This window comes from Mytilus trossulus, chromosome 3 (assembly GCF_036588685.1).
Source record: "Mytilus trossulus isolate FHL-02 chromosome 3, PNRI_Mtr1.1.1.hap1, whole genome shotgun sequence".
NCBI classification, from domain to species: domain Eukaryota; kingdom Metazoa; phylum Mollusca; class Bivalvia; order Mytilida; family Mytilidae; genus Mytilus; species Mytilus trossulus.
The window spans coordinates 19,689,463-19,704,610 of record NC_086375.1 but is presented as its reverse complement, the minus strand read 5'-3'; the positions used below and the strand labels follow the sequence as shown (position 1 = coordinate 19,704,610).

The 15,148-nt window shown below is 32.9% G+C and overlaps 1 protein-coding gene across 3 annotated transcripts in view; it reads left to right on the top strand.

The window, feature by feature from the left end:
- LOC134710332 (uncharacterized) overlaps nt 1-15,148 on the top strand; it is a 167,099-nt gene that overhangs the window by 62,420 nt on the left and 89,531 nt on the right. For all 3 annotated transcript variants that reach the window (XM_063570660.1, XM_063570658.1, XM_063570659.1), the window contains exons 6-8: nt 1,963-2,027; nt 4,639-4,730; nt 12,229-12,322. In XM_063570660.1, coding sequence (XP_063426730.1) covers nt 1,963-2,027; nt 4,639-4,730; nt 12,229-12,322 — 251 coding nt within the window. The remainder of the gene's footprint in view (nt 1-1,962; nt 2,028-4,638; nt 4,731-12,228; nt 12,323-15,148) is intronic.

Here is a 15,148-nt window from a genome sequence, read left to right as displayed (position 1 = left end):
CAATCTGAAGGTCATGTTTATTATGTTGTACCACTGTGTCAGTCCTCTGTATAACATCAATAATTCGTTCTCTATATATTTCAAATCTAAGTATTTCATGTAATGTTAATTCTTGGTGACAGTTGCCATATTTCTGTGACATATCCCTCAGCCAAAGTCTACTTACAATTTCATTGCAAATAAACTGATTTCAAACTCTATGCAAAGACCCATGTTGCAGTTATATTCATCAATCGTCATGTATATGCATGAAATATTTGGGACCGGACAGCAAACAACAATCAATCAATCCCTGGCAAATAGTATTTAGCAGCTATTGGTGTTTTCACCTTTTCATGTTTTTTGATTTTACTCCCTTTCTACTTGAACTATCTGTTTTGCTAAATGCCATCTATTCTTATTTGCTCTCACTAAGATTTGTTTCCCTTCTAAAAACTTCAACCGTGCTTTTTCTAGAGGTAACTTTTTTATTAATATAAAAGGATCAACAAATCCCTTGGTATGTTTTATAGTATTCATGTAAGGAGAGCAACATATTTATGGCTGTGTGTTTTCAGTAGTCTATCTATAGTTATCACTATCCTGTGAACTATGAGATTGTTAGTGCCACACTTGTATCAATGTTTGTAAGACTCTATATCTTAATTGAATAGGTTTGAGTTTTCTTATAAAAGTTAAAATTGATATTGAACACCCAACAATCAATCAATCATTTTTTGACTTTACAAAACGAAACAATATTGTGCAATAGCAAGAAATTTTCAATTGGAGTTATCTTTCTTTGTCCAGAATAGTAGTTGAATCAACTTAAATCATTATTTTATACAATATACAAAGTATATTCACTTCTACTACCAACTGATAAATCAATTTTTTCATTTCAGATTTCATAAATAAAAAGAAAATTTCTTCAAACATTTTTTTGAGAGGATTAATATTCAACAGCATAGTGAATTGCTCAAAGGCAACAAAAAAAAATAAGTTCATTAGACCACATTCATTCTGTGTCAAAAACCTATGCTGTGTCAACTATTTAATTATAATCCAAATTTAGAGCTGAATCCAGCTTGAATGTTGTGTCCATACTTGCCCCAACCATTCAGGGTTCAACCTCTGCGGTCGTATAAAGCTGCGCCCTGTGGAGCATATGGTTTAATACCATATTTACGATTATCTTTTTTTCCGAGTCACGACTATCATCCAAAATTGATCAACTGCAATTTTCAAAGCGCTAAGGCAATTCCATGGTATAGAAAAACCTTGCATCTGAGTTACTATTGACAAAAACATGCTACATTTGAGAAGAATGACTGTAAAGATTATACCTATATCTGTCGTTGCCATATTGGGATTTTTGTAATTCCAGTTACGGTGATCAGTTAAATACCAGTGAGGTAGATCCATGATTAGTTGTAAGTCAGCTAGTCACAAAATGCATTAAATTGCTTGCTTTTGCATCACTTGGCCATTTTGAATATCATCCATCTGTTAACCTACATATGTTAACTTTTACATCATGTATGTCTGTACGTATGGCCCGAAGTTGGTTTTCGTTTTAAATCTTTATTTAGCCTCAACCGAGTATACACAATTTTTATGGTCAAAACTCAGATCAAGTTTGAATTTGGGTGTCGATAATTTAATTGTTCTGTAATGCCCCATCAAAACTGGAAACGGCTAATCATTTAGTTTCTGTTCTCTTACTTTAGTTTGCCTGAACAAAAAATTATGTTATGACACTTTTACGCAATGTTTAGTACTACAAAACATACGTGAAGTTCAAATTTGGATGGCATCACTTTTACAGTTTTCTAGTTATAACGTTATACCGAAGGAGGGGCATCACATCATATGTGTTCATGGATACATTCTCTATTTATTTTTGTATTAAACAAGTATGGAATATGATACATACACCATTATCTCTGTTTGATCTTAATTCTGTTGACAACATATTTTTAGGATTAAATCCTAAGACTCATTTGGGAAGGAGTTTAAAAGAACTATATCCACAGTTAATTCAGATGGTAAGTCTTCTGCTATTCAACTCACCTCAATTGAAAGACAGTTTGGATAAGGAATAATTGATTGAATCAATATAATAGTTCAAACCTTTCAGGTAAATGGCAGTCATATTTAGCTCACCTGGCCCAAAGGGCCAAGTAAGCTTTTCTCATCACTTGGCGTCCGTCGTCGTCATCTACGTCGTCGTCGTCTTTGTCGTCGTCCGTTGTCCTAAATTTTTACAAAAATCTTCTTCTCTGAAACTACTGGTCCAAATTTAACCAAAACTTGGACACAATCATCATTAGGGTATCTAGTTAAAAAAATGTGTCCTGTGACCTGCCCAACCAACCAAGATGGCTGCCATTGCTAAAAATAGAACATATGGGTAAAATGTAGATTTTGGCTTATTACTCTGCAACCAAAGTCAAATATTCGAAATTTTCCATTCATGTAGAACATAATTATGACAGTAGCAATAATGTTCAGCAAAGAAGGAACTACAAATAAGTCATCATGACCAAAATGGTCAGTTGACTGCTTAAGGAGTTATTGCCCTTTATAGTCATTTTTATGCCCCACCTACGATAGTAGAGGGGCATTATGTTTTCTGGTCTGTGGCTCTGTTTCATCCGTCCGTCTGTGCGTGCGTGCGTCCGTCCCACTTAAGGTTAAAGTTTTTGGTCAAGGTAGTTTTTGATGAAGCTGAAGTCCAATCAACTTGAAACTTAGTACACATGTTCCTTATGATATGATCTTTCTAATTTTACAGCCAAATTAAACTTTTGACTCCAATTTCACGGTCCACTGAACATAGAAGATAAAAGTGCGAGTTTCAGGTTAAAGTTTTTGGTCAAGGTAGTTTTTGATGACATTGAAGTCCAATCAACTTGAAACTTAGTACACATGTTCCCTATAGTATAATCTTTTTAAATTTAATGCTAAATAACATTTTTAATTTATTTTACGGTCCATGGAACATGGAAAATGATAGTGCGAGTGGGGCATCCATGTACTTTCGACACATTCTTGTTTACCAAATTTTTCGTAAATTTTGTAATTTTTTACAAAAATCTTCTCCTCTGAAACTACTAGGCCAAATTTAACCATACTTGGCCACAATCATCATTGAGGTATCTATTTTAAAAAATGTGTGCGGTGGCCTGCCAAACCAACCAAGATGGCCACAATGGCTACAAATAGAACATAGGGGTAAAATGTAGATTTTGGCTTATAACTCTGAAACCAAAGCATTTAGAGCAAATCTTAAATGGGAGTTAAATTGTTTATCTAGTCAATATCTATCTACCCTGAAATTTTCAGATGAATTGGACAACTGGTTGTTGGGTTGCTGCCCCCCAAAAGGTAATTTTTAAGGAAATTTTGCTGTATTTGGTTATTATCTTGAATAATATTATAGATAGAGATAAACTGTAAACAGCAATAATGTTCAGCAAAATAAGATCTACAAATAAGTCAACATGACCAAAATTGTCAGTTGACCTCTTAAGGAGTTATTGCCCTTTATAGTAAATTTTTAACAATTTTCATTAATTTTGTAAATTTTTGTAAGTTTTTACAAAATATTTTCCTCTGTAACTAAAAGGCCAAGTTTATTACAGATAGAGAAAATTGTAAGTAGCAAGAATGTTCAGTAAACTAAGATCTACAAACACATCATAATCACCAAAACACAATTTTGTCATGAATCCATCCGTGTCCTTTGTTTTATATGCACATAGACCAAGGTGAGCAACAGGCTCTTTAGAGCCTCTAGTTTGTCATCTGAATGTAATCAGTTATCAATGGAGCTGAATGATTCATTATAGGATTAAACACATTTTTTCTAGAGGTTATTGATCTGAAAACCGGGGCGATTAACTCACAAACTGAATAAAAGCCCGAAGGACTTTTATGTTGAGTTTGTGAGTAAGGGCCCCGGTTTACACATCAATAATCTCTAGAAAAAAAAGTGTTTAATCCTTATAATTCTTCAGCCAAACATTTGTGATATTTAATAAACATTTTTTGTTGTTGATGGCTACTACATATATTTACCATCAAAAGCACAATGGCAAGTCGTAACTAAGGAGTACGCCGCCATCTTGACTTTCTAAAAACCATAAATGTCCGATAAATACAACGGAATCTTAAATAAAATAGCACCTACCTCAAAAACTTCATTTTAATTAAATATTATCCGAATTTGAAGGTTACACGTAACGAAATAATTTTTCCCTTGAAAATTTCCATTCGAACGATATCGTGTTTTGACATGACGTAAATATGCCAAATTCTTCAAGAAATTTCGCAGAATTTTATAATAATTTTATTTTCAGACATTTTCGAAGCATCAGTGCTTTAAATTTTTTTTTTTTTGTTGTTATATATGCACTAGAATAGTCACAACTGTTATGCAACTATTTTTAAATCTCAATATGCTGAAAATCCCGGGAACACTGCAAGCTTGTGTATCGCGCATAAATAGATTACAAAAGTAGTTTCGTAAACATGGTTTATCGAAGTGTAAACTTAGAGAAAAGTTCTAATCGACCAATCCAATTCAAGTATTTATAGATATGCAAATCATATAAGAATTATTTGATAAGTTACTTTTTTTGCTTGTACTTTTAGAATAAAGAGTTCCAGTTGAATGTTTGTGGTGAAGGTGGAGAATATGAGACCTTTACTGTAGACTGTCCCCTCTTTAACAAATCTATTGTCATGTAAGTTCACACATAACTTACTTTATTGTTCCCTGCACAAAGCGTTGTGGGGGACATAAAAAAAACTCTTGCTTCATGTTTTTATTGCACTCTTGTCATTACTAATCTTGGCAAATTTGACGTTAACCTAGATCTGGTATGATTGCCAATGAGATATCTACAAATTTTGCCTGAGCAGACTTATAATATAACAATGGTATTTATGAACTAACATGATTTCCTGTGAACAAGACCGATAATTTCACATTTGAAATAATTCTGATAGTTTCACTACTCTGATGCCTTAAAAAAGCGGGCATTAAGTTTAACCTTCGTCCGTCTTTATGTCTGTCCGTCCCAATGTTGGTTTCCTTTCTCTAACTTTAGTTTGCCTCAACCAAATTTTATGACACTTATACACAATAGTTATTTCCACAAGACTCAGATCAAGTACACATTTGGGAAGTCACATATACCGTTCTTCAGTAATAACCGTTTACATAGGGAAAAAATGGTGAACTGTTCCCGTTCTCTAACTTTAGTTTGCTACAACCAAATGCTATGAGACTTATACACAAAGCTTATTACCACAAAAAAACAGATCATGTTTGATTATCGTGGATTGCCTCTAACTGCTTTACCGTTATGCCCATTTACAAATGGAAAATTGCAGAATTTTTCATTTCCATTCTCTAACTTAAATTTGCCTCGACCAAATTTTATGAAACTTACACACAATACTTATCAAAATGCAGATCAAGTTCAAATTTGGGAAGGGTCACTTTTATGAAGTCGAGCATCACTGAAGAGACATGTATTGTCGAAATGCGCATCTGGTGCAAGAAAATTGCTACCGTTAATTTTATTTTACCGTTCTTCAGGTACATGTGTATGTCCGTTTATAATTTTGGACACATTCCACATTTATTACAATTTGTTTTCATTAATTTAGAAGTCCATGGTTAATGCAATAAAAAGGAACAAAGAATTTAAATATTGAAAATATTCAACTTGTGACTGAACATACTGAAAATTAACTCATGCATTAATATACTGTTTAGTTACTTGTTGAATTCTATATGTACATTTTTGGATTGATTTTTATTTAATTATTGATTTTCGTACGAATGGAAGCATTTATTTAGGTTCGTATAGTGGTATTATGTTGTCGCATCGTCGGCCAATTCCATAATACAAAGGAATGGCTGGAATTAAGTTTGGGGTAATTTGTCAAAGTAGTCCAGTCATTCTGAGACTACTATAACACAGTGTTATAGTAGTCTCAGAGTCATTCTAGCCAAAATATGACCAAACCTCAAACTAATTGCAACAGAATGTTCTTCTAGTTTTTATACCCCCGCTTTAAAAAAAGGGGGGGTATACTATTTTACCTCTGTCTGTCCGTCCGTCCGTCCGTCAGTCCGTCCGTCAGTCAGTCAGTCCGTCCCATGAAACTTTCGTCACATTTTTCTCAGGAACTACAATACAAGGATTTCTGAAATTTGGTTTCAGGGTTTATCTAAGTCAGCTATACCGTGTGATGCGTTTTCAGATTGATCATTTGACAACTTCCTGTTTACCGAACACTTGTATGATTTTACACATGATAGCTAAGTTGAAAATTTTCGTCACATTTTTCTCAGGAAATACAATACAAGGATTTCTGAAATTTTGTTTCAGGATTTATATAGGTCAGCTATACCGTGTGATGCGTTTTCAGATTCATCACTCGACAACTTCCTGTTTACCGAACACTTGCATATTTTTACACTATTAATATTATCCACTTGCGGCGGGGGTATCATCAGTGAGCAGTAGCTCGCAGTTTACTTGTTCTAGCTGATTTAGGTCTACTGTTGAACAAAAAAAAAAATCAAAAATGGTTGGATGAAGGGAAATTGTTAATTTTGGGTGAAAACCTTGATTTTTGGTGAAAAATCGCTCAAAACTGGTAATTTGCCGTGACTCAAAAACAAAAATAGCAACTTGCATAATTTTAATCAAGTCGATAGTTCTTATAACAGTAATGATTTTAAAAAAATTATGATGAACTTCAAAGTACAGGAAGTTGAAAATTTTGGCTGAAAACCTTGGATTTTGATGACGCTAAAAACTGGAGATTTGCCGTGACTAAAAAATTAAAAAAGCAATGTACACAATTTTTAAGCAAGTCAATAGATCTTACAACAGTTATGATTTTACTAAACTTTGATGAACTGCAAAGTTCTGGAAATCGAAAATTGTGAAAAAAATCGCTGAAAACTGGAAATTTGTTGGGACTAAAAAACGAAAATAGCAACGTACATAATTTTTGATCAAGTCAATAGATCTGATATAACAGTAATGATTTTTTAAAACTATGACAAATTTTAAAGTTAAGGAAGTAAAAATTTTGGGTGAAAATGTTAGTATTTTAGTGAAAAATCATGAAAAACTGGGAATTTATGTTTTCGTAATTAATATCAAATTACTAGTATATCATGGGTCTTCAAATTCATTTTATATATGTTTTAAGTGTTTGGATGGAGAGTTGTCTCATTGGCACTCACACCACATCTTCCTATATCTATATCCAACATTGTATGTTAAATGTTTTAAAATTACCTCCTTTACACTGCTTTTAAATTGTCCATTGACCAAAAATATCTAGTTTTTTCCCTTTTTTAACCCTAATTCCGAAACATTTTGAGCCAATCCCCCCCCCCCCCCAACCCAAACTCAAAACTAACCATCCCTCCATGGTATGGAAACCTGTGGTTAAATTTCAGAGAGATTCATACACTTAAACATAAGTTATTGTTTGAAAACTAAAAAAAAATTATTTTGGGCCCCCTTTTTGGCCCCTTATTCCTCAACTATTGGGACCATAACCCCCAAAATCAATCCCAACCTTCCTTTAGTGATATTGTTCCTTCTTGTAAAAAATATAGAGATCCATACACATTAACACAAGTTATTGTCTGTAAACTAGACAAATGCTTCTTTTTGGCCCTTTTTGGCCTCTTATTCCTACATATTTAGGAAAATTAACCCCAAACTGAATCCCAGCCTTCCCTGTGTGATATGTAAACTTGTGGTACAGAGAGATTCATACAGTTACACACTAGTTATTGTCTTGAAATTACAAAAATGCTTGTTTTTGGCCCCTTTTTGGCCCTGAATTCCTAGACTGTTTGCCTAATAACCCTTTAAATAATTCACAACCTTCTACTTATGGTATTAAACATTGTGGTACAATTTCAGAACAATTGAAATACTGATACACACCTTTTTGTCCCTTTGGGTCCCTAATTCCTAAACCTTTGGGACAATAACCCCCAAACTCAATCCCAAGCTTCCTATTGAGGTTATAAACATTGTGTTAAAATTTTATTGATTTCTTTTTACCTATTCAAAAGTTATTTTCTGGAAACCATCCGTCTTTGGACGACACTGACGACGACAATGACCAATATAATACCAAAATGTTTGCGGTCATATAAAAAATGAAAAAAAATGAAAAAAAAATCCCCCAAAATATTTTGATCCCACACTGCATCATATCTGTCAATCAGTTTTTATTGTTGTTATAAGATCTATTGAAATAACGAATTGATCATTATTTGATCCATCCAAACACTTAAAACATATATAAAATGAATTTGAAGACCCATGATATACTAGTAATTTGATATTAATTACGAAAACATAAATTCCCAGTTTTTCATGATTTTTCACTAAAATACTAACATTTTCACCCAAAATTTTTACTTCCTTAACTTTAAAATTTGTCATAGTTTTAAAAAATCATTACTGTTATATCAGATCTATTGACTTGATCAAAAATTATGTACGTTGCTATTTTCGTTTTTTAGTCCCAACAAATTTCCAGTTTTCAGCGATTTTTTTCACAATTTTCGATTTCCAGAACTTTGCAGTTCATCAAAGTTTAGTAAAATCATAACTGTTGTAAGATCTATTGACTTGCTTAAAAATTGTGTACATTGCTTTTTTAATTTTTTAGTCACGGCAAATCTCCAGTTTTTAGCGTCATCAAAATCCAAGGTTTTCAGCCAAAATTTTCAACTTCCTGTACTTTGAAGTTCATCATAATTTTTTTAAAATCATTACTGTTATAAGAACTATCGACTTGATTAAAATTATGCAAGTTGCTATTTTTGTTTTTGAGTCACGGCAAATTACCAGTTTTGAGCGATTTTTCACCAAAAATCAAGGTTTTCACCCAAAATTAACAATTTCCCTTCATCCAACCATTTTTGATTTTTTTTTTGTTCAACAGTAGACCTAAATCAGCTAGAACAAGTAAACTGCGAGCTACTGCTCACTGATGATACCCCCGCCTGGCTATCATGTGTAAAATCATACAAGTGTTCGGTTAACAGGAAGTTGTCAAGTGATCAATCTGAAAACACATCACACGGTATAGCTGACTTAGATAAACCGTGAAACCAAATTTCAGAAATCCTTGCATTGTAGTTCCTGAGAAAAAATGCGACGAATATTCATGGGACGGACGGACTGACTGACGGACTGACGGAAGGACAGACAGAGGTAAAACAGTATACCCCCCTCTTTTAAAGCGATGGTATAATTAAATTTTTTGAGTATTTGCATTTTTTCAATTTTTTGGTTCATGATTTGTGGTTAGTTATTGGCCCATGCTGACATCAAATTCTTTAGATAAAGAAAGTATATATATAAATATTAATTAATATCTACAACTGAGCTGTTTTTAAGGGCACAGCTGTCAAATTCATGTCCACCAATTTAACTCAAATTTCATATTTGGCTGATAACATACTAAAACATATATCCACAATGAAGTTTTTATCATGTTTTTTTAAAATATGTTGGTTGGTAGGCTGGGTCATCAGACGCATTTTAATTTTGGCCAAGTTTGGTTGAATTTGTCTACGTAGTTAAAGAGGGGAATATTTTTGTAAAAGATCAAAAAAAATTACAAAATTTTTTTTATAGCTGAGCGCAGCCTGATACAACCACAGTTGTGTACAGTTGGCGCAAATTTGGACAAAATATTCCAGCTTCTGTCTGAATTTGGATTGTGATCAAAGTTTTGAATTAATATAGGTTTCTAACACAAAATGAAGTGGTCAAGAATCTTTAAAAAATATATTGCGCAATACTGTGCAATTGAAGTTTTCTTCTTAAAACTTTTCAAAACTTGAAATTTGAAAATTTTGGAAAGAAATTTATCCCCGTTAAAACCAGGTGCTCCGCAGGGCGCAGCTTTATACGACCGCAGAAGTCAAACCCTGAACAGGTGGGGCAAGTATGGACACAACATTCAAGCTTGATACAGCTCTTAATTTGGAATGCGATCAAATTTTTAACATATTAAATATGAGTTTCTGACACAAAACAAATGTCAAGATCTTACAAATCTTTTGCGCAATATTGTGTAATTAAATCTTTTAACTTTTAAAAAATTTGGAATTTGAGAAATTTGAAAAAAAAATTTGAAAACAACTTCCATCCCCCCTTTTTTTGCAATTAGTCCAAAACCTGACATTTCTTTATACATAATACACAAGTAGTGTAAGGGAGGTTAATCCAAACATATCAGGAATAGATTAGACCGTTGGTTTTCCCGTTTGAATGGTTTTACACTAGTAATTTTGGGGCCCTTTATAGCTTGTTGTTCGGTGTGAGCCAAGGCTCCGTGTTGAAGGCCGTACTTTAACCTATAATGGTTTAATTTTTTAAAATTACTAGTGTAAAACCATTCAAACGGGAAAACCAACGGTCTAATCTATATAAACAAAACGAGAAACGAGAAACACGTATATATTACATAAACAAACCACAACTACTGTACATCAGATTCCTGATATGTTTGGATTAACCTCCCTTACACTACTTGTGTATTATGTATAAAGAAATGTCAGGTTTTGGACTAATTGCAAAAAAAGGGGGGATGGAAGTTGTTTTCAAATTTTTTTTTCAAATTTCTCAAATTCCAAATTTTTTAAAAGTTAAAAGATTTAATTACACAATATTGCGCAAAAGATTTGTAAGATCTTGACATTTGTTTTGTGTCAGAAACTCATATTTAATATGTTAAAAATTTGATCGCATTCCAAATTAAGAGCTGTATCAAGCTTGAATGTTGTGTCCATACTTGCCCCACCTGTTCAGGGTTTGACTTCTGCGGTCGTATAAAGCTGCGCCCTGCGGAGCACCTGGTTTTAACGGGGATAAATTTCTTTCCAAAATTTTCAAATTTCAAGTTTTGAAAAGTTTTAAGAAGAAAACTTCAATTGCACAGTATTGCGCAATATATTTTTTAAAGATTCTTGACCACTTCATTTTGTGTTAGAAACCTATATTAATTCAAAACTTTGATCACAATCCAAATTCAGACAGAAGCTGGAATATTTTGTCCAAATTTGCGCCAACTGTACACAACTGTGGTTGTATCAGGCTGCGCTCAGCTATAAAAAAATTTTTGTAATTTTTTTTGATCTTTTACAAAAATATTCCCCTCTTTAACTACGTAGACAAATTCAACCAAACTTGGCCAAAATTAAAATGCGTCTGATGACCCAGCCTACCAACCAACATATTTTAAAAAAACATGATAAAAACTTCATTGTGGATATATGTTTTAGTATGTTATCAGCCAAATATGAAATTTGAGTTAAATTGGTGGACATGAATTTGACAGCTGTGCCCTTAAAAACAGCTCAGTTGTAGATATTAATTAATATTTATATATATACTTTCTTTATCTAAAGAATTTGATGTCAGCATGGGCCAATAACTAACCACAAATCATGAACCAAAAAATTGAAAAAATGCAAATACTCAAAAAATTTAATTATACCATCGCTTTAAAAGAGGGGGGTATACTGTTTTACCTCTGTCTGTCCTTCCGTCAGTCCGTCAGTCAGTCCGTCCGTCCCATGAATATTCGTCGCATTTTTTCTCAGGAACTACAATGCAAGGATTTCTGAAATTTGGTTTCACGGTTTATCTAAGTCAGCTATACCGTGTGATGTGTTTTCAGATTGATCACTTGACAACTTCCTGTTAACCGAACACTTGTATGATTTTACACATGATAGCCAAGTTGAAAATTTTCGTCACATTTTTCTCAGGAACTACAATGCATGGATTTCTGAAATTTGGTTTCAGGATTTATATAAGTCAGCTATACCGTGTGATGCGTTTTTAGATTCATCACTCACCAACTTCCATTTACCGAATACTTGCATATTTTTACACTATTAATATTATCCACTTGTGGCGAAGGTATCATCAGTGAGCAGTAGCTCGCAGTTTCACTTGTTTTAATGGCAGTTTTGGTAGTCTTTGTTAATTTCCTCTCAATATTTTTACATTTAGATTTACAGGGTCTTTTTTAAAACCCTATGTTGACATCTTACTCCAGTGTTTTAATATTGATAGGCTTAAAATGAACTGTTTATGTGAATGTTAACCAACTACTGCACAGTTAAACTTTGTTTATAACATCACAAACTCTATTATTTATATGCAGTGACACTTCAGAAGAAGTTATTCATTCAAATGATGCATTTGCTCCTGTCAGTTATCTTAATCTTCAATCAGTGCATGTTGAAGATAAACATTTCGTAAGTACATATTTACATATTTACATTCTTGTATTATATTAATGATTAATCTCTAAAGTAGATAAGAAAAGTCTTACCTATCTATAGGCTACAAGAGCGCAATTATTTGTTTACATTTTAGCTGCAAATTTTTCTGATGGTACTCGGAATAGAATTCTATACTCTATACGGCATCTGATTGGATGATACATGATTGGAATTACATTGAATCAAAAGCTTATCCAATTAGGTTTAAAAAATGCAGAAAAAATCAAATTCACATTTTCAAAGTACTGTGGATTCATATATTTTGTGGATACCAATTTTCGTGGATTGAGAAAAATTTACATGTTCGTGGATATTTAATTTCGTGGTTTTGCCAAAATCTGCTTACAAGCCTATAGAAAATTTGGTGTTCATTGAACATTTAAGTTTGTGGTTTCACCTGTTCCCACGAAATCCACGAAAAATTGGTATCCAACGAATAATAATGAATCCACATTATAGAAAATATCTTCCCTTTCTGCACGTCAGAGCCATAAAAATATGCCCTTTTCTTTAAGCGAAAAAAAACAGACGATTTTTTTCAACTGTATTTTAAGTTAATTTTTTCCGCATGATCATATATATTTTTTTGGTTGTAATGCAACACTGGCATTTATAGGAACAGGAACTGCTACCTGTTTTTCCTTAGTTTGTGTAGTCTTCGAGGAAATAAAACCCGAACACCAGTGGAAAATGCATTACGAATAATTGCGCTCTTGTAACCATTAAGTTAACAGAAATAGATGTGTGAATACTTCAGCATACTTACCTACAATCCTTTGACATAACAAAATTATGCTTTGACATGCACAAATGCTATGTCAACTATTTAGTCACAATCCAAATTAAGAGCTATATCAAGCTTAAATGTAGTGTCCATACTTGCCCCAACTGTTCAGGTGAGGTTAATCATCGCCAAATGTTGTCCGTGCATTTTCTTATGAACCGTTCAACCAAAGCTTTTTAAATCTTAATATGTTGTTACTTACAGCAAATGGAGGTCAAGTTAAATAATGTTAATTTTGACTTTTACCATTCAGGAGTTATGGTTCTTGAAAGATTGAAAAATGGTGTTTCCAGTCATGTCGTTGCATTTATTCAGGAACCATACAACAAAATGTTGTTACTGATGACAAAATCGAGGCCAAATTTGATATTGAAGATTTTCACTTTCACCGTTCAGGAGTTGGGGTTCTTGTGATATTGAAAAATGCTAGGACACAAATAAATGTTCATAACTCGGGTTTGCTGTCGCTGTGACGGCCTCTTGTTTCTCTTTTTACTGACAAAAAAGAATATAGCATACTTCTTGCAGTGTTAAAAGCTCTATAACCTAACCTTGTGTATAATGTAATGTTAAATTTTTTAAACATAAATATATCAATTTTCTTTTCATGATGATGCAATAATTTTTGAACCTTCTTTTGATAGTCCTTAAATTTGCAACAGTTCCCCGATATCCTGAAAACTACTAATTTTAATTTCACTATGGGATGTTCCTTTGTCAGACTTTGAGGTTGATAAAGTAGATTTTTCTGGCTGTTTATTATAACTGAATGTGCCACAATATGGTGTTATATTAGTGGAAACCAGTTTTGAGAGTTCCATAATTCTGCAACTAACGTCAAGTCTGCTATGTCCTTGTCTACTTTTTGCAATATCTTCCCAATCAGACCGAAAGGAGGAAAACAACAGCAATTAATGTTACTAAATTTAACTGAAATTGCATCTACTGCTTCTGCATAATTATCAGCTTTCAACTTGTCTTCTTTTCCCATGGTTCGAAGTCCCAGTTTCGTATATAGAATTGTTATTTTTGGACCAGACTTTTCTTCAGTACTAATGAAATCTTTCATAGATTCTAGAACATTATCATTCTCTGTATTGTGTTTCTTGCTATCAATATCGGCATCATCTCACCTCCTGTACACTCTTGCCATAACTTTCAGCACTTGATATATCAGAATAAAGTGAATGTGCAGATTTGCTATTATTTAAATGCTATCATTAATCGGGGCCATGCTGAAGGGAGAAAAATAAAAAGGTGTGGTGATGAATGTGAATGGACATGGCAGCTATAAAATTAGAACTGAACTTGGCCAAATAAAGCGACACTTTATTTAAAACAGGTTCATTTTTTTGCAAATGCAACTTTAAATGTGACTGAATCACAATGAGAGATAGTGCGTAAGATATCGTTGAGTGCCAGGAGTGCAAGGTTTTGTGCACTGTCTGTGTGTGTAAGTCAATATCATTATTTGTCAGCCATTATGTTAAAGTTACATTGACGACAACGTGAAAAAGATATCCATCACAATCAAAATACATCGAGAATAGATAAAATCCAAAACTATGAATCAATTTAAAGATCTTATTACTTAAATTACGAAAATCATGATATCCATTTAAATCACAAAATATATCCATTATTTTCTACAAATTTAATGGAGGAAAAAATCCATTATTTGACCTTTATATTATATACCTATTTATGCAGTGAACTCTATGACCAGCATGTGCCCTCTCATGGTACTCTCAGCATATAGGTTCAATAAAATTTGACAGATCAATTGTCCAGTTTATTGATTGTTATTGTTAATAAAATTAATTAGGACTTGTCTATCAGCTTGGGGCAAGATCTTAAGGAAACATAATTTATTTAGTATACATGTTTTTTTAAACTAACTTTAAATCAGTAATACAATTAAATTTTACGATTTACTTCATTATTTTGCTGGAATACAATGACGTTAACACATAGCAACCATGACGTTACATATAGAGAGCACTAACGGTTATAGG